This window comes from Eleginops maclovinus, chromosome 12, assembly GCF_036324505.1.
Source record: "Eleginops maclovinus isolate JMC-PN-2008 ecotype Puerto Natales chromosome 12, JC_Emac_rtc_rv5, whole genome shotgun sequence".
NCBI classification, from domain to species: Eukaryota; Metazoa; Chordata; class Actinopteri; order Perciformes; family Eleginopidae; genus Eleginops; species Eleginops maclovinus.
The window spans coordinates 18,097,088-18,119,570 of NC_086360.1; the positions used below are offsets into that span (position 1 = coordinate 18,097,088).

The window sequence follows — 22,483 nt, forward strand, 5'->3', positions numbered from 1 at the left end:
ATTGCACTGTACAGTCTCTGGCGGAAATGGGCTTTCATAGCTTTGTATACACATGCTGTTAATGTTTCCATGCTTTATGTAATGAATAATGAGTGGAAAAGGTAAAGAATAACACATGCCACTTCAATATGCACTAAAGTGGATTAGTGGATGGGTATATGTTTTAGTAAAGAAGGTGTGATTAAAGAAAAAGACAAAACAATAACTTCTTTACGACTTTCTGGCGCAAGGAGGCGGACTGCCGCGGTGGATTGTGGGTATCTTGTGTTTCCTGATAGACTCTGACAGTCGGTCAGCTGTTGCAGGAAAGTTTTGACATAGTTTGATAGCTTTCTGTACTTTCTAGTGTTTATTACATGTTTTACCTCATCCGAAGCAAATTCCCACCGTGTGCTTTTCGTCTGTGTACTTCATCGAGTGCAATCCAGTAAATCAATCCGGTTCATATCTTTAATTTGTAAAAGTTCACTGGGACAGTAACTTTTCGGAATGAGCTTGAACGAGCACTCCTTGCAGGCTCTGTCATGGAGAAAACTTTACTTAAGTCGAGCAAAGTTAAAAGCCACCAGTCGCACTTCTGCTCTTTTGTCCGGATTCGCAATGGTAAGTTATCATTGACTTTATTTGATGTTTTTACAGAGTATGTGCTGCGTTCATGCATCTCAACTTTAGGCCATCTGCATGAAATGTAGACACACAGCCTGACGTTATGTGACGCAGATGATTGTTTTCAAAGGCTGAAACTTTACAGGCCTAATGACAGCTACAGAGCTGTGCTTTAATATTTTCCATCTATCATTTCCGTGAAGACAGACAGTGTCGTTAAAAACAAAAAGGTCACAATAAAAAACACAATACAACCTACTCTGAGATGCGTGTGCCTGTGCACGAGATGTATCGCACAGTGCAGTAGTGCCATGATAATAAAGGAACAAGATAAACAAAACACTTTATGTAAACTCCATTGTGCTTACCAACACACCCTTAAAGGGGGATTAACCTTCCACCACAACAAATAGAGCGCATTGCAGAACTACAAGTACTCACCCATGTATCTTATTTACATACAACAAGTTGACAAATAGTCATACTTTTTTTAATGTGGTGGTAAGAACAGTGGGATGTGCAAATGTACATATAACACAGTCACTTTAACATCCAACATCATAGCACTACCTTTTTGCCATGTGAGCCGCTGTCTGCCACACATCATTAAATATAAACCATAAAATAAAAAATTAAATTGTGAAAATCAAGTGTATGGATATTTGCGTACACCCCCTACTGTTAAATATCATAAAGTTATAACTTTGTTCTACAAACATCCTTAATGTGAGGGAAGAGAAAGCAGGGGTTAGAGTTGTCAATGTTAGACTTTTTATGTAAAACATGTAGAGCAATATAACTATGACAGCCATGTTTATTTTGTTACTTACTGACGCGGGTATAATCAGTCATAAATTGGAAAAGAGACATTTTTCTTCTTATGATTTTCCAAGGTTGCCATGGTGGAGGTACAGCTTGAGCGGGATTATGTGTATCCTCCTGGGCTGCTGATAGCATTCAGTGCCTGCACCACAGTCCTGGTTGCAGTCCACCTCTTCGCCCTCATGATCAGCACTTGCATCCTCCCGAATCTCGAGGCTGTCAGCAATGTTCACAACCTCAACTCCGTCCACGAGTCTCCACACGAGCGCATGCACCGCCACATAGAGTTGGCCTGGGCTTTCTCCACAGTCATTGGCACCCTCCTCTTCCTCACAGAGGTGATGCTCTTGTGCTGGGTGAAGTTCTTACCCCTCAGAAGCGCTGAGGAAAACGGCACAATAAGTTCAGGTGAGGCTGCAGCCATCGCTTCCACCTGCATCATGGTGCCGTTTGGACTCGTTTTTATCATGTTCGCCGTCCACTTTTACCGCACACTGGTCAGTCACAAAACAGACCGGCAGATCAAAGAGCTTGAGCAGGTCATCCAGCTCCAGAACCAGCTGGACCATCGGGGTGAGAACGACGAACTGAAGGCCACTATCCACTATCCTTGATTATAGCCAGTTAGCACGCTACAGCAGCAGACATTCAACAATGCCTTTATTATGAAATCTCTTATAAAAGTTTTATTTTTTATGTATATTCACTTTGCTGAAAGGCTTTTTTTAAAGCTTTGACTCAGTCCACTTTTATATAATGCATGGTCACAAACCTCTCAACAATGTATTTGAGGGAAATAGTATTACCTTTAACTTTTAATGAAGGTGGTTGTTTTTCTTCACATCATAGGACTAATGCAACATTTCCCTGTTTGTTTTATTACGTTAAATGGCCAGCTACAGATGACAGCACAATTATACTGTACAGTTATATAATAGAGAGCAGCTCTTTTTATGACTAACATTGGGAACTTCTGGGTCAATTTGTCAACCTCAGATTAAAAATACTTCCTTGTTTTTATATTTCATTACATTTAATTGACGCCTTTGTCTAAAGCAACTTATAAACACTTCAGTACGGTAGACATGCCTACAGGAGTATTTCAGGGTGAAGTATCTTGCCCAAGGACACTTTGACATGTTGACAGCAGGGAATGGGATCAAACCTCTCACCCTCTGTAGACACTTTTTTACCCCCTGCATCACTGTTGCAACTTTTTGTCAATGTTTATGTACAAAAAAAGCCTGTGTTGAAGCCTGTTTTATAGAAAAATGAGGGTGCTGCTCATTCAATGGTCTATTTTCCTGTGCTGCTGCAGGCAGACACACTTTGTAACTCACCACCGCTGCAGCATGCACCTGTGGACTTTATATTGTCCCAAGGTGGGCTGCATTGATTCCACCTGTTGTCAAATTTGTCTGGCTTTAAATCAGGCTTTGTAGAGAGCATTACCAGGCCTGTGTTTTCAATGCAGACGTTTAAATTCAAGGTTTAGATTATTTGACTGAAATATCTGTTTGATTAGATTCGCTGTTTACATGCTGTAAAACCAAAATGATGGAACAACTTTTTTTATATTTACAAGCATTCATAGTCATTGGAGTAATTAGTTGCTTAATAATAACAGTAATACAAATAACAATGACAATAATAATGATAATAATGACAATAGTATTTCTAATAATGACAATTGTTATGGTAATTATAAGTATAATCAAAATAATAATACAATTAAAGAATGAATATGCATAATAATCTTGTAGGAACTTTTATTGTTTCTAGGTTTTTTGTAAATTTTTGCTCCTTGCCTGTTCCCGTAACTACATTTTTTTAGTCTCCTGAACAATGTTCATGGTACTATTTGCAAATCTAACTAGCTCCAAAAATCTGTTTACATAGGAATGCTAAGATTCCAGCAAAAAAGCAGTCTGGATCTAAATAAATAGATACAGTATACATCAATCCAACAGTATTTGTGTGCAATCTGAGGCAAAAGAACACTTATGAAAAAAGTGTGTTTATTACAGTGCATATTTCTTTAGCGCGGCATTCTTAATTTACCCTTGTAAAATAAATGTAAGGTAAAACAAATTAGGAGTTTTCTTGATTTCCTGCTGCTTTTGCAAATATACTGTCATCTATAAATGGTTACTGGCTTTAAAAGTATTGTTGAATGTATTGTTTCAAAGCATGCACATATTGGAAATGTTGTTTTTAAGTTTGTATGTTTTGTACTTTTCATAGTTTACAAGCTTGTGTGAAAAAGCGTGTGGTGTCTTTGTCCTTTGGCACATTGTTGAATAGTTTTACATGGGTTTGACCATTTTCTATGCTTTTCTTTATCATATTTACTGTAACGCTGGTACAAAAATACAGTTGAAGCTTAAATGTGGAAATATGCAGATATTTTGAGCTGTTGGACGACAATTCAATGTGTTCATAATACTATTGCTTAACAGTAAAATACTGTTGTTATACTAAGGTAATGCTGTGGTCGTTGTTGCATTATCTGATTTCTCTAAACGTGGTTTGTGCTGAGTCCTGATTATGTATCTGTAGATCATTAGCTCCCAATATTTGCATCCAAATTGTTTCCACCTGATGATAATATATCTGTGACTAAAATCAGAGAGCTAGGATCCTAAAGGGATCAATCACTACCACACGGTTTAGTAAAACTCGTCGTTAACTTTCTCCAAATCACTGTTGATGGTGGTTATTTCCACATATGGAAATATATAACGGAGGTTTTATCCAGACCACCTCACTCTCTCTGGACACTTCTAAAAGGAATAACCACAGATCAATGCAAATGAAGGCATTTTTTTCTGTGGGTCATTTTTCTGGTTTATTTATTTAATCCATTGTTACTGTATATAAAGAGGTTCCACTATTTGTGTCGATGCACAGCTTTAAAGTGACTTTTTTTTCAGCAAATACTGTATTGTAAGTTTTGCATATATCTGGTGTTTGAATCAGCAGGACTTTTTTTGTTTGTGGCCGGTTCGGGAATAAAACACATCTGCTAGAATTTGAGTTATGTTTTTATTTTTTTTAATACAGTTCACATTTGCATGTGCAAAAACGCCAGGAAAAAAACAACAAGAAAATCTAAAAATGTATTGTATTAATGGTATTTTGGTCTATGAGGTCAGAAGGAAACACACACAGGAAGTGTGTGCACACATGCAGTTTGATAGTGCTGTCACTCAGTCAGAGCAATGACTGCATTAGTGCTTGTTTTGTTATTTCTCTGAACAATCGGTCAACATTTTCCCTGCATTCGTCTGAGCACTCTAAATATAGCACAGCATCGATTTTCCTTCTCTTCTCTTCTCATTTGTCCTCTTCTTTTCTCCCTGTTGAAAAAGAGCTTTAGTCCCAAAACGTGATTGTGAAGAAAATATTAGTTATATCCAATGATTACACATTGATAGTCAATATTGCTGGTCAAAAGTAATAATATATAATAAATAATACATCAGATTTATACAGCTCTAGTCATCATCTCCAAAGAAGCTTTGCATACTTTGGGAAAAGCACAAACAAGCAGTAAACGCCTTAATAAATACAGGAAATAGAATGAATATAAATAAGAATGCTTGTAGGAGCTTTTACATTTTCGCAATAACGTTTCTATTATTATGTTTTATACCTGGATTATTAATGCTATTACACTGACATTTATACTTTCTCTAAACTTTAAATTATTGATCCATTTATCGTCCTCTATTCGAGTATGATTGCCTAATTTGCATCTGATTATTATATATATTACATTAACATTTCACAATATTTTCATTATTAGATTGCGTAAACATGTATGTATTATTAAGTTGCATAGAAACCATAGACTGTGATAGAAACACACCTCACACCGGTTCACACCTCCAACCCATGCCTCCAACATTGTGTGTTCTTCCGCCTCAACTAAGGATCTATATTCCGTCTCTGTCTCTCTCCTGGCGGATGGATCTTTTATCCACCTGGGCGACGAACTGTAAAAACAACCGAAGATCCCGAAAGCTTTTCCACAATGTTGCCCCACCAAAGGATACAACCTTTGTAGTTACAGGTAAGCGAGATAAAACATATCATCGGTCGTCTTAACTTTGAGTATTGATCACGTTTGATGTCACAAACTGTTTGAGAAGGATAACGTTACAGGTGATGCTCTCCATCACCTGTTGGGGCGTGTTTAGCTCCAGCGGCCGACTGATGTAAGCAGCCCTGTTTATCTTGCTAACAACATACGGTGTTTATTTTTCCTTTATTCCCAGGTTTTGACGAATGTAATGGAAAGCGAAAAACAAATTACTGAGAGAGAGACACCGCCTCAGTTCTGGAGATGCTGCAAGTTGATTATTGACCCCGCATTGACAAAAGGACTGTACAAAGTGTACCGTTATGATGGACAGCAATTTAACATACCCGTGAGCACATATCATTGTTTTGTCGATTACACATAGCCGCCTGTCTCTTATATTGATCCAAACAAGCATTGCCTTTGTTTTATAATCGGTGGGCTACTTATACTAGTATATTTACTAATATAGCCTACTTACATGTTATTTAAAGTACTAATATTTAGCATTTTCTGCTGCTTTATACTTCTACTTCAACTCAGAAGTAAATATTGTGCTCTCCAGTTTGACATTTATTTTACTGCTTCAGTTACTTTGCACATTATGTTTGCATTTAAAAACGTAATTTAAATATTCTTGTAAAAATATTCTTGTTAAACTATTAAAATCAAGAAACCTCTAAATAAATAAATAAAAGCAGACGAATATTAGCTAAAGCCTACCTTAGTAAGCTACAATGTTTTAATGCTGCTTTCATGAATAATAATAATAATAATAATAATAATAATAATAATAATAATAATAATAATAATAATAATGTAATTGTATAAAATATGAGTTACACAGACAGAGTGAAGGTCATTGTGTTGGGAGTACTACACTTTTATATTTGAAGATTATGTTGAGTTTCAGTAATGTTTTAATGCTTTAACGGAATTGTTTTCTTTAAGTGTGTAATTGCTACTTTTATTGAATTGAAATAACGTAATACTTCTCCCCAACAATATATTTATGGGTGTTGTTTACCTCAACAGGTGGAGGATTTAGGTCTGTTTCCTGTGGAGACAGTCAGAGATCCCCGTGTCTGCCGCCTGTGGAGCAAATGCAACAAGACTGATCTTTTGATTTCTAAATTTAAGGTAATCTTCATTTTGATTATCATAATTATTATAATATTAGTAAATATGATAATAATGAGAGCTGTTGTTTACCTATGTCCTTTCAGGTTGATGAATGGTATGTTGGCCCTGTTCCTCCCAAAGAACTGACATTTTCCAAACTAAATGACAATGTGAGGGAGGCGTTCTTGACTAATATGTGCAATAAATATGGGAACATCGAAGAAGTGGAAATATTTTACAATCCTAAGAACAAGAAGCATTTAGGGATTGCGAAGGTCGTCTTCGACACAGTGAGGGCGGCAAATCAAGCTGTTCAGCACCTCCATCAGACGTCCGTGATGGGAAATGTTATTCATGTGGAAATTGATCCTAAAGGTAAGCCTGATTGTAGAAGTAGCCGACCTCATATTTGTATGTATTGTAAGTAAACATTTTTAATCTCTTTGAATTTGATGATTTATTACGATATGCAACCGTCCTCAGGTGAACACAGGACAAGATATCTCCAGCTCCTCTTACGTGGCCTTTATACTCCTTGGACGTTGCCAGTGGGCAGCAATGAGCAAGCTATTCAAAGCTTGGTCGACAGTTTGATGGTAAAATGTTTAAGCTCATTATTGCTTTTTTTTGTCCTGCCATGCACCCAAAACACTTAAGCCTCATAGCCTACAACATACCAAAAATAGAGTTCCATTTGTCAAACTAATTAGTTTTGCTTTCTATACCCAAACTCTTCTTCCTAAAGTACAATTCAAGTTTTTCAGTCATCCATCCAAAGGCAATCAACATATATTGAGGTCATTTAACTAAAAAGTGCATGTCTTCATAGACTGGACCGTAAATCAAAAAGTGAAACTCATTTTCTATTTCTTCAAACTCACATAACAGACAAAGCTATAATCATCAAGTTATAGTATATTAAATATTTATACACCAGCTGTTGAATGAATATGTTTTTAAAGACAATGCAGCTATTTTCTCTTACAGGGCAGCGCAGCCACGCAGCGACATCTGAGCATCTCCAGTCCAACTAGCATCGCCACCCCCCTCTCTCTGGACACAGCCTACTCCAGTATTTGGCAGGATACACCTTGTAGCTTCGGGCTTACGCCACATTCTCAGGGAACCCCCCGCACTCCCTGCCTGTCTGCCACTCCTCTCTCCCAGGACTCTTGCTACTCCAGTCTTCAGGCGACTCCAGTCCTCCAGGTGGAGCCCTCCACCTTTAACGTTCAAAAACTTTTAAGACGAGAGCTCTGGCGGCGTAAGACTGAGAGGTATTATAGAGGATCCAGTGAAGTTTCAGATGTGAACTTTATTTTGAAGCAATGCCAACCCCAGCCAGCAGAATTTTACTCTACCACAAAACAATCGAGCAGCCAGGAGTTAGCACTGTGGGGGCACAATGCACAATCATCCCTTCACAGTAATGCTTCCTTTAACCTCGAGTCCCCCAGTCAAGAGTCAAGGGACATGGTCACTGCTACCTCTAAGGATTTTGATAGAAACTCCAACTCTTTAAGTGTCCTGAGCATCAATTTCACATCTGAACATCAGACAGCAGCCTCCTTTCCATCTGATGACCATGCATGCATTACAGACTTATCCCAAACAGCTGGTAACTATTCTTCAAGCGTCAAGCCCGAGGTGGAGAGTTTGGATTCTCGTATTGAGAGTTTGCTGATAAACAGCCAGAGTACTGACCCATCATACTTCTATAGAAACACTTTGGATGCTGATGTTCACTCGCAGGAAAGCCCGACCTCACCTTGCTCTGCTAACGCCTCGCCTTTCTCAGATGACTCACCTGTTTGCTCTCCGATTTCATGTGACTTCACAACCATCGATCAGCGCTCCTTCAAGGACCTCATTGAAGATGAGCCAGATGAAACCACTCAAGCTGTTCTGTTTCTAACAAGAGACTCTCAGCCTCCATCTAATATCACACGTTTTGAAAGGAGGGCTCACATAAACCACGAAAAAGAGGCAGAAAGGTTACAGTTTTTCTCACGTTCAAAGGTAATTTCTCCTCAAACATTCATAAACAAGGTAATCCTGAAATATAATGTCCTAAAAGATACGTAAATGTTACATAAAAATATCAACATTTGTGTGAATTTGTAATTTGTGTTTTTTTAAACTGAGCGCTTTAAAAAAAATGTCTCTACCATTGACAATCCAAGTTGTAGTTATCTTTATGGGTAACTATGTTTTATAAAGTGTGCGGTTCTGCAAACTACTTAAAGAGATTATTTTGTGTTTTAGGAGCATCATGAGGATAAGGTCAACTCGAATAAAGGAGCGTTCAGAGCTTCAACACCGGCAAGACAGATCTCCTCTCTCCCTCAGCCTCCATGTTTTTCTCTGGATAGGACCACTCAACTCCCTTCCTCCAAAGCTCCTCCTGCAATTAAATCAGGGTGCGCCCATCCACCAGCCACCCGTTTCCATTTCCCCCTTCCTCCCTTCCCCCCATCAATCCCACCTGTCCCACCTCGCCTGCCTAATGGCACCATCCCCATCCCACCTCCAGGTTGGATCCCACCTACGGGCCATCACACCGGCTTCTCTATTCCTCCTCCTGCTTTTCCACCTCCATCTTCTATTCCTCCACCACCGACTTTCCTTGGACCCCCACCTCCTGTGCATAGGTACCCCTTACCTGTTCAGCCTCCAGGCCCTTTAGATAAGGGGAATCCTCTGACTGCTCCTTTACATTTCCCTCGACCGCCATGGCCTCTTCCACCTTTCCCAAGGTTTAACCCCTTTGTGCCACCACCGGATTTCCTGCTTGTGCGGGAAAACCCACATAAGGCCACAATAGAGAAGGTTTTAGAAGTCTTCATGGATGAACTGAAGTTGATTATTAAAAAAGATATTACACGCCGAATGATTGAAGGGGTCGCTTTCAAGGCATTTGAGGACTGGTGGGTATGTCAAGAGAAGAAAGTAAAGGTAGGTTCTTTATCTTTTATTTGTTATCTGATAAAGTGGTTGATGAAACAGCATGAATACATAAATGAATGTGTCCTTTTAGAGACAGTACCTTCATTGTTATTGTTTTGTTTCACAAGATACAAGTTCCTCCTTTGAAAAGAGGAGCAGCAGGTGTTAAAGAGAAGAGAACACTTATAAATCCCCTCTGTCACATCGATAGCCAGGGCAAAAAACCTCCACTGCCTTCATTCAAGGTACTTCATTGTGCTTACTATAATATGAAATATACCAGCATTTGACTTCTGAGCGATGCATGACTTGATGGGATAAAATAACATTTTATAATGCAGGTAAAAAGGAAAAGAAAAGATGATACTGCTACCTCAGAAGAGATAGAAAACGTGTTGTGTTCTACTCATGAAAGCTCTGGTGAGTGACTTTAATGTGACTAACCCTCATTTACTATTTACAAACTCATTTTTATAGACTGCAGCGTGATCCTCTCTCTGATGCTCTCTTTGCATGTAGATGCGAAACTGGGGGAGGATAAACTGAGTTTTGCATCTGAGAAAGCCAAACGCAGACATGCAAGACCTCATGAGCTTGAAAGTGACGATGATGATGATGATGATGATGAAGGGAAAGAAGAAGATAACACGCTTCAAGATGAGGAAACAACATCAGACAAAGTGGAGGCAGTTGTGCCAGTTGATGATGATCCTCAAATCCTGGTAAATATGAACAAAAAAAAGCAAAGAGTTTAAAGCCAGTTGTTAGTTTTTAGCTAAACATTTTGCTCTGAAGTTGATTCAATCATAACTGGAAATAAATATCTTACATGAATTTCCATAAACAGCTGGAAATATGCAGTGAAAAGTGGTTGATTCCCTCTATCATTACAACTAGAATATATAAGTGTTACATTTTTAACACTCACAAATTAACTTGTGCTCTATTGTAGTGTGACAGAGATGATCGTGATGACAGCAATCATCCTGAGGAAGAGAAGGAGTCCGCACAAGAACACACAGAGGATGAAGATGCAGTCATATTCCAAGCTAGTGAAGCAGTGGCGAGCTTGGATAACGGTTGGTTAAATATCATATAGTTGTAACATTAAACATCTCATGAATAATGACATATAAATATTTCTGTTCTTTTTTTTTTATATTATAGAGCCTTCCTCAGAGAGCAGCTCCTCAGAGGACAGTGAGTACTCATCAGACTTCGATTCCTCGGACTCGTTCTCCTCTGAGAGCTATGAAAACTCGTCCTTCTCTGACCTCAGTCGTGAAAATGAAAACATGGAGGAGGAGGACGGCGATAGAAGAGTTGAGTGTGTATTCATATCATCAGATGAAGAGTCGATGGAGCTTGAGCTCCCCGTCACCCCCTCAGCCCCACTGACCCCTGGTGCTAAGCTGGAGCTGGAGCTGCAGGAATGGCCAGACACATGTCACTGGGAGGAAAGGGAGGAGAACCAGTTTCTGTCCTGTCTGGACATGATGGAGCTCCAAACCAGCGAACCCCAGCACCATCTACAGCCCCTGTCACCTATAGGACTCCCAGGTTGTACGGTTTGCGTGTTGTGTGTCTCTCTGTGGTCATTTAGCTTCACATTCCATTCATTCTCATTTTATAATGTGTCTTTGGTTGTTTTGCTTCTTTTTGTGGGCCTTCTGTGTCTCTCTGTTGTTGTTTGGTTGACTTTCCAACAAGGAATGTGACTTTTAAACAGGGCTCCAGCTTGGGCTCTTTTTGAAATATGTTCAAAGAAAATGTTGTTGAAAATATTTTTTTCTAATATTTTATTGCTATTCTTGTGTAGCAGTGGGGCCACATCTTGACATAGAGATGGAGAGCCCTGAATGGATGGAGGAGTCACCAGGGAACATAGAAGACATGAGGCCTATCACTCCTACTGGTTGCCTGCTGGACAGCGACCCCGACCTTCTGATCAGAAGCAAACCCACCTCCCCCGCTGTGGAGGAGGTGGAACGACCCCAAACACCAGGCAAGGGCATTCTGGCCGAACTGGAAAGTGGGGTCCTTTTTCCAACCGGCCCTGAGGTTGTTCTTTCTCCAATTGCTTTGTACCCATCATACCAGGATATGCCCAGAACGCCTGGTCGCGAGGATAGACATGCATGGACTCAGTACAGCTCTGTGAGAGCTCTAGCTACACCAGGCAGAGGGACCACCTCGTCAGAAGGGAACACAGTGATGTGCCCCCTTCTGAGCTGCCCTCTTCCTGTGCCTTGCATTTCTAGCAATCCGTATATCACAGCCCCAAAGACTCCTGGGAGGGACATCATCCTACCCCGGAGATCCATAGTCCACAAGAGGAAAAAGGTGGTGACCTTACAGCCAATGTCATACGATTCTCTCGGAGGCTCCCCCATCTCAGTGTCCTCTCTTTGTAGCTCCTCTGAGTCTTCTTCTGACTCGGCTGAAGGGAAAAGCATGTGGTTCAATTCAGGTGTGAGAATGAGGCCTTTGCAGGGCCTGGAGAATATGCCTGGGCTTCTGCATGAGGGGAATAGCAGAGATACGGAAAAATCCTCATTAAGGAGAAAACAGTGGAGGAAGCGAAAGAGGAGGTGGAGGATTCATCATCGACGAAGACTACTTCACAGAAACACTGGTTCTCTCCCCTCTAACATTGCTCCTCACAGGTGGCGCTCTCTCTCTGAGGAGAGGAGGATACTTCATAGTGTTTGGAAAGAGGGCTTGGATGAAGAAGATGCCAGGCTGCTGCAGCAGACATATGACAGGCTGCAGGTGCGGGATAATGGCTTCGGTTGGATCAGTGACACTCTGTGGATACCTCACACCTATATCCTTTTTAACCAAGTTTAATGTAGAAATGAAATAACATCCCATGGAGTTTACTGTAGGATTACATCTAAGATATTTTTTATTATCAATTTATTAGCCAATTATTATAATCAGTCTATAAAATGTAAGAAAATAGTAAAAAGTGGATATCCGAGTTTCTTAAGTATTCTATTCACTGTGTTATAATATTTTGTCGAAAACCCAAAGATTTACATTTACTAACACTACATACACTTAATTGATTGGTCGACTGATTATAACAGGTCATGATAAAACATAGATATAATTTAATTAAGAAAAGGAGAACAAATTTGACTCTATCTAAAGGAAAACTTTGAATGTTGTAAGTTTAAAGGACTGTTGCAAATTCCTTGCAAAGTTTGCTATTGAAACATTCACTTACAGTTAGTAATAATATATTCAGATAAAACATTTTCATACATACACAATATTGTAAATGATATTCTCTGGTTGACATCCTTAACCACTGATCACTGACTAAAGTCGTCGCAGAGCAGAGTGAGGAACACTGGCGGCCCGATCACAGGACCGGCTCGGCTCGCACTGAGGGATTCTACAAAATCAGCAAGAAAGACAAAATGAAATACCTCAACAACACAAGGCTGACCCCTGAGCTTCCATCGACAAGTACTCAGGTATTAACCAGAGGAAACAGTCATGATTTCATGCCCAGTGTATTGGAGCCAATGCTGAATGTCAACATATGTTTCAGCAGGGAATAAGCATCCCTGCCCAGCAACAGACCTCCCTGCGAGCCGGATCTGACTTCAGGTCTGAACAGCGCCGCCTGCTCTCCTCTTTCAGCTGTGATAGTGACCTAGTGAAGTTCAACCAGCTGAAGGTAAGTACATTAAAGGTACAGACAATAACACTTGTGAAAACCTTGATTCCCAAATCATTTCATAAGAATTTACCTGTAGCAATCCTCAGCATACATTTTGTCTGAATAGAAAGCTATGTTTATATGTAACTTTGGTATTACAACAGCATTTCCCCATATGTTGATATGTGATGGAAAAGTCTCCTGTACTGGCTGTGCTCGAAGCCAGAATAGTGAGAAATGTGTGTACAGTATCACTTTTTTGTACCTGTTGTAGGACTTTGATATAGATAGTTTTATTGTGTTTGCAGAGGTTTGGAGATAACTACAGTTGAGATGGCTACTACCACACCAATTCATTTAATACACTAGTTGTGAATGTAATATGAATGTGAAAAGTCTTCACCTGAGATATTATTAAAAAGTAAATAAACTCAATAGTAGCGTCTTTGCCAAGATGAACAAACTATTGGTAGAACTGACCTGGAAGCAGATCTGTGGCCTGTGTTAATGACTGGCACGTGTCTCATTTCATCATGCTCAATAAATCAGTTCCGAAAGAAGAGGATTCGTTTCAGCCGGAGTCATATTCATGATTGGGGCCTGTTTGCGATGGAGCCAATCGCAGCAGACGAGATGGTGATCGAGTATGTGGGCCAGATCATCAGACAGGTAAGACAAACTCATCATGTATGCATAATGTTCCCTTGGTAACAAATGTCTCTGACGAGTTTTCAAGCGAGCTGCTTTTCCCCTGATTGTTTCCCCTGAATCAGCCAAGTTGCCCCCTGGGACCCGAGTGTTATTCTGGGTACTTTCCAGGAGTGTGAGGACTGACAGTAACAGTGATTAACAACACTCGCATGAATAGGCTCATGTGTTTTCTTTCTCCTTAGATCATCGCTGACATGAGGGAGCAGAGATATGAGGAGGAGGGCATTGGCAGCAGCTACTTGTTCCGGGTTGATCAGGACACCATCATCGATGCTACAAAATATGGGAACTTATCCAGGTTTATCAACCACAGCTGCAATGTGAGTAAGAGCCAGAAGAACTGGAGTTGAAAATTAAAGGGCTTTTATTAGGCTTTTTTTGGTTTTCGCTTTCCTGCAGCGTGTTATTTTTTATTCATACACATTTCCCTAGGACTGAAACATAACTCAATTTTACGTTTTACAATTTAAAACGTCTTAACGGAATCTTGTTGAAACCTGCAGAAACCCGAAGGTAACAATTTGTTCTGTAAGGTCATTAACGCAAAATACCTTTATCTTGCAGCCTAACTGTTATGCAAAGATCATCACTGTGGAGTCCCAGAAGAAGATAGTGATTTACTCCCGGCAGCCGATAGCCGTCAATGAGGAGATCACGTACGACTACAAGTTTCCCATCGAGGACACAAAGATCCCATGTTTGTGTGGAGCAGATGGTTGCAGAGGCACCTTGAACTAATCTCTAATGAAGTGTTCAGATTTATGTCAAGAGCCCAAGTTGCCTGAAGTACTGTACAATCCAAACACCTGAAGATTATTTTGATGCCGTTTCATACAGCCAATGACTGCCTTAAGACCAAACAGGAATCATAAAGGCTCTGCAGACATGTGGAGGAACTGCTCAGTAAATAAGGATTTAGTTAAACCTCCTAATCAGTGCTTGAGTACAGGAGAACTTGGAACTTCCTCATTTTCCGGTAAAACATTATAAAACACTTCATTTGTTTGTACATTACGGTTTATGAACACATCGCAACCAAGGTTTCACACATTGCAAATGTTTCCTCTTGCAGCATGGAGGGGAAAATGGGCGCTCCAATTATGCTAAGCTCTTCTGTACAATGAAATGACTAAGTTATTGCCAAAATGATAACAAATCGTCAAAATGAATTGTTTTCATTAATGAGAGCTTAATGGTGTTTTGCTTGAATCAAGCTTATATCGCTAATATTGGTTTCCTTTTTTTTTACATTTTATAAAAAGAAAGACTGAAAAAGTTACAATAAGGTGATCTTTCATGAAAATCAGGAGAGATTATAATGAAGTACTTTTTTACACATACTTATAAAATCAATGTTATTATGTTAGCATAATAAAACATGCAAGTCACAAAAACATGCTTTGTTCATTATTTCACAAAATTATCACAATACTAGTTTAATACTAAAGTACAGGACCCTAAACCACAAATGGCCTCATAGTAAATAGATAGATATTGAAACTGAAATGTCTGCTTTAATAAAACTAGGATCATATGTTCTTTGAAACTCCGTTTGGTGTCAGGATCGTAAGATTTCCTCTTGCATTCTGGTCCGCTTCGATGGCTTCAAACAGAGACTTGAAGTTTCCTGCACCAAAGCCCTGTGGAAAAATCACGTGTTTAAGTTATTGATTAAATAACTAAATTAACCCTGTTTCTAACACAGATATTGTGCACAGAGAATTAGGGCCACAATTAAAAAAGGTCTCATATTAACGTCAGAATTGGTTTATAAAATACCTTACAAATGTATTCAGCTTCTGAGTTTAAGCAAAAACTCTGAATTTGAATTCACAAGTCAAATAAAAAAAATGTTGACCCATGGGCTGACCAAATGTGGCCCTTATCCTATTTTCTAAAAAATTTGACCTAGATAAATGTACTGTATATTTCCTTCATCCTTGTATAAGTGGTCATTTGTCCAGTGGCGCCCTCACCTGGTGGTTGTGTCTCTGAATTACTTCCAAGAACACAGTGGGGCGATCCTGAACTGGCTTGGTGAAGATCTGAAGTAAGTAGCCGTTTTCGTCGTAGTCCACCAAGATCCTCAGCTCCTGGATGTGAGTAAGATGACATTTGACAATTGTAATTCATTTATCCACTTTGTTGTGGCACGGCTAGATAGATGACACTCAGCCATGAGTCTATGAAGATGAGCAAACTAAATATGGCCATAGATGATAGAGATGGCTCAATGCTTCTTTTCTAATGTTGTGCAACAACCCTATTGTACTATCAGCCAACACCAATCTAAAATCATATTTTTCCTTCTCTTAAACAACTAAGCTGCATATAATTTTAGTATGAATGCACTTCGCCTAACCAAGCCTTTACGAATAACATTGTGTAAGCTGTGAAACAAGTATTGTATCACCCTAAAGCAACACAGCTCTCAACATGACCCAGTTATGCAAACCTCCTGCTTAGCATTATTAAACCTTTATGTAGAAATGTATTTATTTTGTATGTTTTCATCTGTCAGCACTATCCAAAAATACATCTAAAATTCAACCTTGTGCAGAATTTTAAATTTGTATGTTTCCATTTCCATTTGCTATCTTTGTATCTGATTACAGATGTTTATAGATAGTCAGGACTAATGGCTTATTGAATATTCTGATATTCAATCCTGTCATACATAATAGATATAACCATTGCCTGGACCAAACATAATAACATCATGTTCATTCAGTCCTCCAAACTTTTTAAATATAATTCTGACCTGCAGGATATCCAGGTCCTCTGAGATTTTGACCTTTGATTGTTTCAGGTTTTCTCTCAGCTGTTTGTAGTACGTGTCTGGCACAGACATAAACTCCATCCCACGCTCCTTTAGGTTTCGAATCTGCAAATTGAAATTCCTTTGAATGTTATTTTTGCTTCTTTTGGGATGCATCCACACACAAAGCCAAAGTGTGTTGCAGACATACCGCAGTGATGATATCTGATGTGTTCATGGCTATGTGCTGCACGCCTGGACCTCCATAGTACTCCACATATTCCTGGGAGTGAACATTTGAAGTTATTTAATCATTCATGTGCAAGTAAATCATTTATAGCCCACATATTTGCCGAAGTGTGCCAAACATGCCTGGATCTGAGACTTTCTCTTCCCCATGGCAGGCTCATTGATGGGCATCTTCACAGTCTCCTCGTAGTTCGCCACAACGATGGATCGCAGGGCGCTGAAATCCGTCTGAAGCTGCTTGTCATCCACTGACCAGAAGCGGTGAAAGAGAAGGTTTCTTTGATACCTGATAGATTAAGAATCAGAGATCAAGAGGTTCAAATATCATTCACTTCTGAACTGATGCTCAGGTGTTATCTTACCCTATGTTGAATAAACAGAGCTGGTGCTACTCAGATGTGAAAAAAGTACTCAGATCTGTTAACTAAGTAAATAGTGATACCAAACACTAGAAACACCCCATTTCAGATTAACATATGTTCGATTTCTTGGGATTATATTTATTGACGGCTTGTTATGTTCATCACTTTCAATTGCAGCTGGTAAAGAAAAATGTTTTACTGTGCACCAGTGATGCTACTATCATGATCTAAATTAAGTTGGCACAAAATGATTCGTCACGTCTAAAAAACTCCAGTCTGTGTTACACCCCTTTTTATAGGGTCAACCAATAAGCACATTCATTTTGAGAACTGCCTTTCTCCGCCCTTGCATTCCTATATAATGGGATCCAAACAAGATCCAGATGTGGAGAACAACTGGAGACCAGCTTAAGAAAATGCAAAGTCATGCTGATGACTGACTCCTGCCAGATAAATAGTTATGCAAGACAACTCCTCCCCTCTGAAGAGCCGATATATTGTTATCACATGTGCCCCACTGCGTGCTTCTAAAAAATAAACAGATTACTGAACAGGCCTCCTGAGTATCTGTTAGGAGTTACTGCAAGCTCTTTTCTTGATGAAAAGTTACAAATTACCACAACCAATACTATCACAAAAAGCCAAAAGGGACACAAAATAAAGACAAGAAATGCCATGTTAAGACACAAAACAACCAAAAGGAGATACCAGAACACTCAAAAAAGAAAAAAGTCATACACAATGAAAATGAGATGCAAAGACTCTAAAGGACCAACATCAGACACACAATGACCACATAGACCCAAAACGACCACGAAGAGACAAAACAACTGAAAAGAGATGCAAAAGGAACCAAAAGATGCTTGTTTTAATCTGTTAGTGGCCAGGGCCCTGATGTCTCATGATCCACCCTTATTGTAAACTCTCTACAATAAATTGTTGAGTCCATTACCAATCGACCACTGGTACCATCTCGTCATCCGGTTGGTTTCCCACAACGTGATCGATGAAGTTCAGTTTTCCACTTGGTCTGCATGGGAGAATGGAAGCAAAAGCATAAAAACGTGCAGTCCTTTTGCTGTCAGTTAAACATTTGTATGACGTATGCACACTCACAGTTTGGCCAGTGAAGGGTCCTTGAACAGAGAGGGTTGGAAGCCTGGCAAAAACAACCCAGTGTATCCGATCCTCTCCACAAACGTGTGTGTGGTGTCACCATACTGCAGCAAACAAAAGCGAGTCTATAGATCTGGCATTTTTTTTACTGATTCCCTAAAGTGCTAAAAAGAGAGACATAAAAACTATATCTCAATTCGTACTTAGTGCCTTACCGTTTGAAGCACGGCCAGTCTGACTTTACCATACTTGTCCTCCAGGGTGTAAGGCTCCTTCACGATAATTGCACCTCGCTCTTTGGCTTTCTGTATGTAAGGATGTATGGTTAGTGGAAATATTATAAATTATATTATAAGAGAATAGTGCTGTGAATGCATGTTTGAAAGATTTCCTGTTACCTTCGCAAGGAAGTCACAGTCCTGCACTGTAAATGCAACATCCTTCACCCCATCACCGTGTTTCACTAAATGCTCTCCCATCTCTGTAAAAAATGTTAAGGATGTAATTGATATTATAAAATTGATAACAGGTTTTTCAACCCTTCTGTGTTAATCTCTAACTCTTTAAGATCTATAATCATGATGACAATGTTCTTGTTTTTGAATTGACTTGCCAAATCTATAGTGATTTCAAAATATCTATTTCATATTTTTATATTTTTGGAAATGTTAACATCCACAAAAATGAAAATGCCAGATAAATTAGAGATGTTAAAAGTGTTTATATATTCAAGTCATGTATGTAAGACAATAAATGTCCGTATTGATTTCTCTTATCTATGATCAGTGTTGTACCTTTGTTTCCAGGGTTGAGGGCCGATGAGAACACATAAACAATCTGTGAAAAACAAAGTGAAAAGATTAACTTCTCCCACCTTCACTAATCCTTTCATTTGAACTGATTTCTATATATTCATATCTATATTTCACTAAAAGTCAGACATCCTCACCAAACTATTTATTTTATTTTTTACAATTAACAATTCTCCTGGCTGATTTCCAGGCACTGCAGATGATTTACCTTTCCTTGTTTGACTGCATGGGACACCACTTCACGACTGCCGGTCTCCAAACCCTGGTAAGCCAGAGGCTCAAATCCCAGCTTGTTACAGTAGTACGATGCAGCCTGTTGAAGACAATACATTTTACTCAACTGATAATCTCTTATTTCATGTTACAGTGAACTGAAATTGGGCATGTTTGCAACAGGTTCATCTTAAACTCTCTGATAGCACCATCTCCTGGTGACTAGTGATGCGAGACTCAGTTTGTGCTTTGGGAAATTAAATATGTGGTCTGAGGTTTTACATGCCCCTCCACCCCTCGGGAGAACCAATAGCCGTGCTCAATGTATAGTATACCTCTCCATCTGTGTGAAAGTTGGCCAGAAAAAAAAAACAATGTGCCAAAAAAACACTTGGCAGCAGTTATTGATTGATTTACCTGTTTTGCATTTCCAACCCAGAACGTGAGGTGATCAAAGCAGAGGAACTTGCCCTGCTCATGCTGAAGACAAGAACAAATATGTTGTTGTGAAATCGTTAAAACACACAGAGCCTCTCACATTTACATTGGGGGAGAAACTCAAAAAAGCATCCAAAGTTAAAGACAGTCCAGATGAATGAACACACACAACTGATGTTGGTTAAGTGTCATTAAAATCCTGATATTTGTGATTTAACTGGCTTAATAGCCTCTGTTCTGCAGTAAAATGCACATGAAAGGGGGAACCTACCTTTTCGCCTTTATCTGTGTATGTGGTCTATAATGACAAAGCACATGATGAAGTTATTACATATGAACAACCATGCTGAAGTACATTGACACATTTTTACACAATAACAAACACTTAACAAAGTGATAACAAGATAAGACGGCAGACACACAATTAAAAAAAAAAGTTTTACAACATCGATTGAATGAGCTAATAATAGGAAAGTGCAATAGGAAAAATGAGCCAATTAACCAAAGTTATTTTATCAACAAGGCTGTTTTTCAAGAAAAGCTATCTGACTCAACAGTGAGAGGTTACTCACCATCCTGCTCCCGTTGACCTGCCCTGACTGTCAGAAGGAAATAAACAATGAAACTCTGAATTTGAACGCTGAAAAGGACGATTCTAGATCCACTCCCACCGGTAAGGAGGAGGAGGGGGGAGGAGGAGGAGGAGGAGGAGTATTGATGCTTGGTTCACTTTTTGCTGTTAAACAGTGATAACTTGGGGAACAATGTCAACACTGGTTTAATTAGACCTGCTACTTGATCTGCTTCCCTGCTTCCTAATGCTTGCTGAACACACTTTTTTTTTTCTTTCTGCAAAAGCATACAGAAACGGTGTCCAAACAGGTTTAGAATTACAGCTGTATGTTTTTTACTAGAAGAAGAAGGCGACGTCCATATGTTAGTGTTTAGTGGAGAGAGGAGGCTCACTCATGCAGGACTCCCATTGGCTCACTGGCGTTGAGCTGTTTGAACTCTTAAAAATGACCCCATCCCATCAATCCTCCTCCACATATATTCTGAAAACAATTGTGATTTTTCCAGTAAAAGAGTGTATAGAAAGTGATGCAAAGCTGTCGTATAATGTCTTTGCAATAATTTCATTCATCACAAATCTGTAATAAGTGGTTGGTTTTGGGACGAGCTGGAAATAAAGGATTTAGCTAGGGCCAAAGTGCAGATGGGTTTATTGTGTGCTTTGTTACACCAAAAGTGCTAGTGAGTGTAAAGACAAAATCCTATTATCAGATACATTTTGATTTAATATACTATATACGTTATGACAAAAGAGAACAAAATATGTTTTTTTGACACGTTTGTTCAGAAGTTACATAAAGTAATTGTACAACTCCAGCTTCTGGTTTGGTATTTAGCCTGAGACATGTGTCTGTATTGTTAGCAACAGTTTTCTCTAATTTACATTTCTTTGATAAACTAGACTATCACTAGATTCTGAAAATAAACCCCTTACATTTGTTTAGATGGTAGTCCTGTTTGTGATTCGACTGATACATTAATTACATTACCGCAATCATTTTTGTATTAAAACAACTATTTTCTTGACTTGAATAATGAGTCAGTATTGTGGCCGGTTGCCCTCTAAAGTTATCGTCATGTTATTTGATAAACATGAATCACTCATCAATCGTTTCTCCTTTTATGTATTTGAAGTCTAATTTACCCCCATTCATTTTCCAGTTTCACCGTGTTTGTACTCAGTTGCTGTGGTTTAGTTTGTCTAATCATTTGTTGTCTTTTTTTTCTTGTTGGTGTTATTGTGTAGTTGTAGGCACAAATGAAGTTAAGTGACAACATGTTATTCAACTTAAAAATGACTCAAAACACAAACCTCACCTGCATATCAAATATATAATATGTTGCAACTTAATATATATTCAAAAGATTAACAAAGACTTGAAGAGAATCTGAATTGTAAAGTGTTGCCAGTGTCAATAACACATATTTGTGTGCAATCAAACTTTGACAGAATTGAGACTTCTGGACTGCTGTGGATACTGATGAGTGTATTTTCGCCTTATAGCTTTTTCTATTGTAAACTGTTTTAAAGCGGTTGTCTTTGTTAGGATTTTAAACTTGTAATTACAGTTGCAGTAGGGTTCTTACTGTTCTAAATCTCACCAAAGCTAGGGTTGCTTTGGATGACCCTTTCTGTTCAGAGCAATCAGCAGCCTAGGAGGAGCGGCCTTCACAGCTGCAAACACCTAAACCTGTTTCCTTATTAACAAGCATTTTGTTGAAGCCTCAGCTTAATTAGACAGACAAAGACTAAGGAGTCCTTCAGGAGTCTTGCATGAGTCTAGTGGAAGGTGCATGTAGCAACTCAATATATTCCAAAGAAAGACAAATACATTTAAGAGAATCTGAATTGCAAAGTGTTGCCACTATCAATGATTCATATTTAGTCAAATCCTGCTTGGAAAACATGTTGATGTAGAGCTTTACTACATACATAAACGTTAGTACCACATTCCAGTCACAGCTCACTAATGAGGAGACAGAGCCCCCCCCCCACCC

At 39.1% G+C, this 22,483-nt stretch overlaps 3 protein-coding genes across 3 annotated transcripts; 2 read left to right on the forward strand and 1 right to left on the reverse strand.

Annotated features, from left to right (window-relative positions):
• The first annotated feature begins 249 nt into the window (after nucleotides 1–249).
• On the forward strand, nucleotides 250–4,459 carry LOC134873760 (calcium release-activated calcium channel protein 1-like). Its single transcript, XM_063897596.1, has 2 exons — nucleotides 250–603; nucleotides 1,500–4,459. The coding sequence occupies exons 1-2, from the start codon at nucleotides 490–492 to the stop codon at nucleotides 2,040–2,042; spliced, it is 657 nt and encodes a 218-aa protein (XP_063753666.1). The 5' UTR covers nucleotides 250–489; the 3' UTR covers nucleotides 2,043–4,459.
• A 940-nt stretch (nucleotides 4,460–5,399) lies between these two features.
• On the forward strand, nucleotides 5,400–15,432 carry LOC134873682 (histone-lysine N-methyltransferase SETD1B-A-like). Its single transcript, XM_063897484.1, has 18 exons — nucleotides 5,400–5,503; nucleotides 5,709–5,861; nucleotides 6,548–6,652; nucleotides 6,739–7,009; nucleotides 7,118–7,230; nucleotides 7,622–8,653; nucleotides 8,900–9,589; nucleotides 9,709–9,825; nucleotides 9,922–10,000; nucleotides 10,100–10,302; nucleotides 10,533–10,659; nucleotides 10,748–11,140; nucleotides 11,400–12,407; nucleotides 12,905–13,065; nucleotides 13,146–13,271; nucleotides 13,803–13,922; nucleotides 14,147–14,284; nucleotides 14,529–15,432. The coding sequence occupies exons 2-18, from the start codon at nucleotides 5,724–5,726 to the stop codon at nucleotides 14,700–14,702; spliced, it is 4,995 nt and encodes a 1,664-aa protein (XP_063753554.1). The 5' UTR covers nucleotides 5,400–5,503; nucleotides 5,709–5,723; the 3' UTR covers nucleotides 14,703–15,432.
• On the reverse strand, nucleotides 14,964–20,609 carry hpdb (4-hydroxyphenylpyruvate dioxygenase b). Its single transcript, XM_063898188.1, has 14 exons — nucleotides 20,485–20,609; nucleotides 20,184–20,210; nucleotides 19,892–19,954; nucleotides 19,470–19,574; nucleotides 19,244–19,286; nucleotides 18,848–18,930; nucleotides 18,665–18,754; nucleotides 18,450–18,553; nucleotides 18,286–18,363; nucleotides 17,095–17,257; nucleotides 16,934–17,005; nucleotides 16,726–16,848; nucleotides 15,941–16,057; nucleotides 14,964–15,604 (listed from the first exon to the last, which is right to left on the reverse strand). The coding sequence occupies exons 1-14, from the start codon at nucleotides 20,485–20,487 to the stop codon at nucleotides 15,494–15,496; spliced, it is 1,182 nt and encodes a 393-aa protein (XP_063754258.1). The 5' UTR covers nucleotides 20,488–20,609; the 3' UTR covers nucleotides 14,964–15,493.
• Nucleotides 20,610–22,483: the final 1,874 nt, after the last annotated feature.

Excerpts from the sequence above, each read along its gene's own strand:
- LOC134873760 (XM_063897596.1), top strand. The coding sequence starts at position 490 with ATGAGCTTGAACGAGCACTCCTTGCAGGCTCTGTCATGGAGAAAACTT. Across the intron at positions 604-1,499 it reads TTTTGTCCGGATTCGCAATG|GTTGCCATGGTGGAGGTACA; the intron begins GTAAGTTATCAT and ends TGATTTTCCAAG.
- LOC134873682 (XM_063897484.1), top strand. The coding sequence starts at position 5,724 with ATGGAAAGCGAAAAACAAATTACTGAGAGAGAGACACCGCCTCAGTTC. Across the intron at positions 10,303-10,532 it reads ATGATGATCCTCAAATCCTG|TGTGACAGAGATGATCGTGA; the intron begins GTAAATATGAAC and ends GCTCTATTGTAG. Across the intron at positions 13,066-13,145 it reads TTCCATCGACAAGTACTCAG|GGAATAAGCATCCCTGCCCA; the intron begins GTATTAACCAGA and ends ATGTTTCAGCAG.
- hpdb (XM_063898188.1), bottom strand. Across the intron at positions 18,755-18,847 it reads ACTGTGACTTCCTTGCGAAG|AAAGCCAAAGAGCGAGGTGC; the intron begins GTAACAGGAAAT and ends CCTTACATACAG. Across the intron at positions 17,258-18,285 it reads ATGGTACCAGTGGTCGATTG|GTATCAAAGAAACCTTCTCT; the intron begins GTAATGGACTCA and ends TTAATCTATCAG.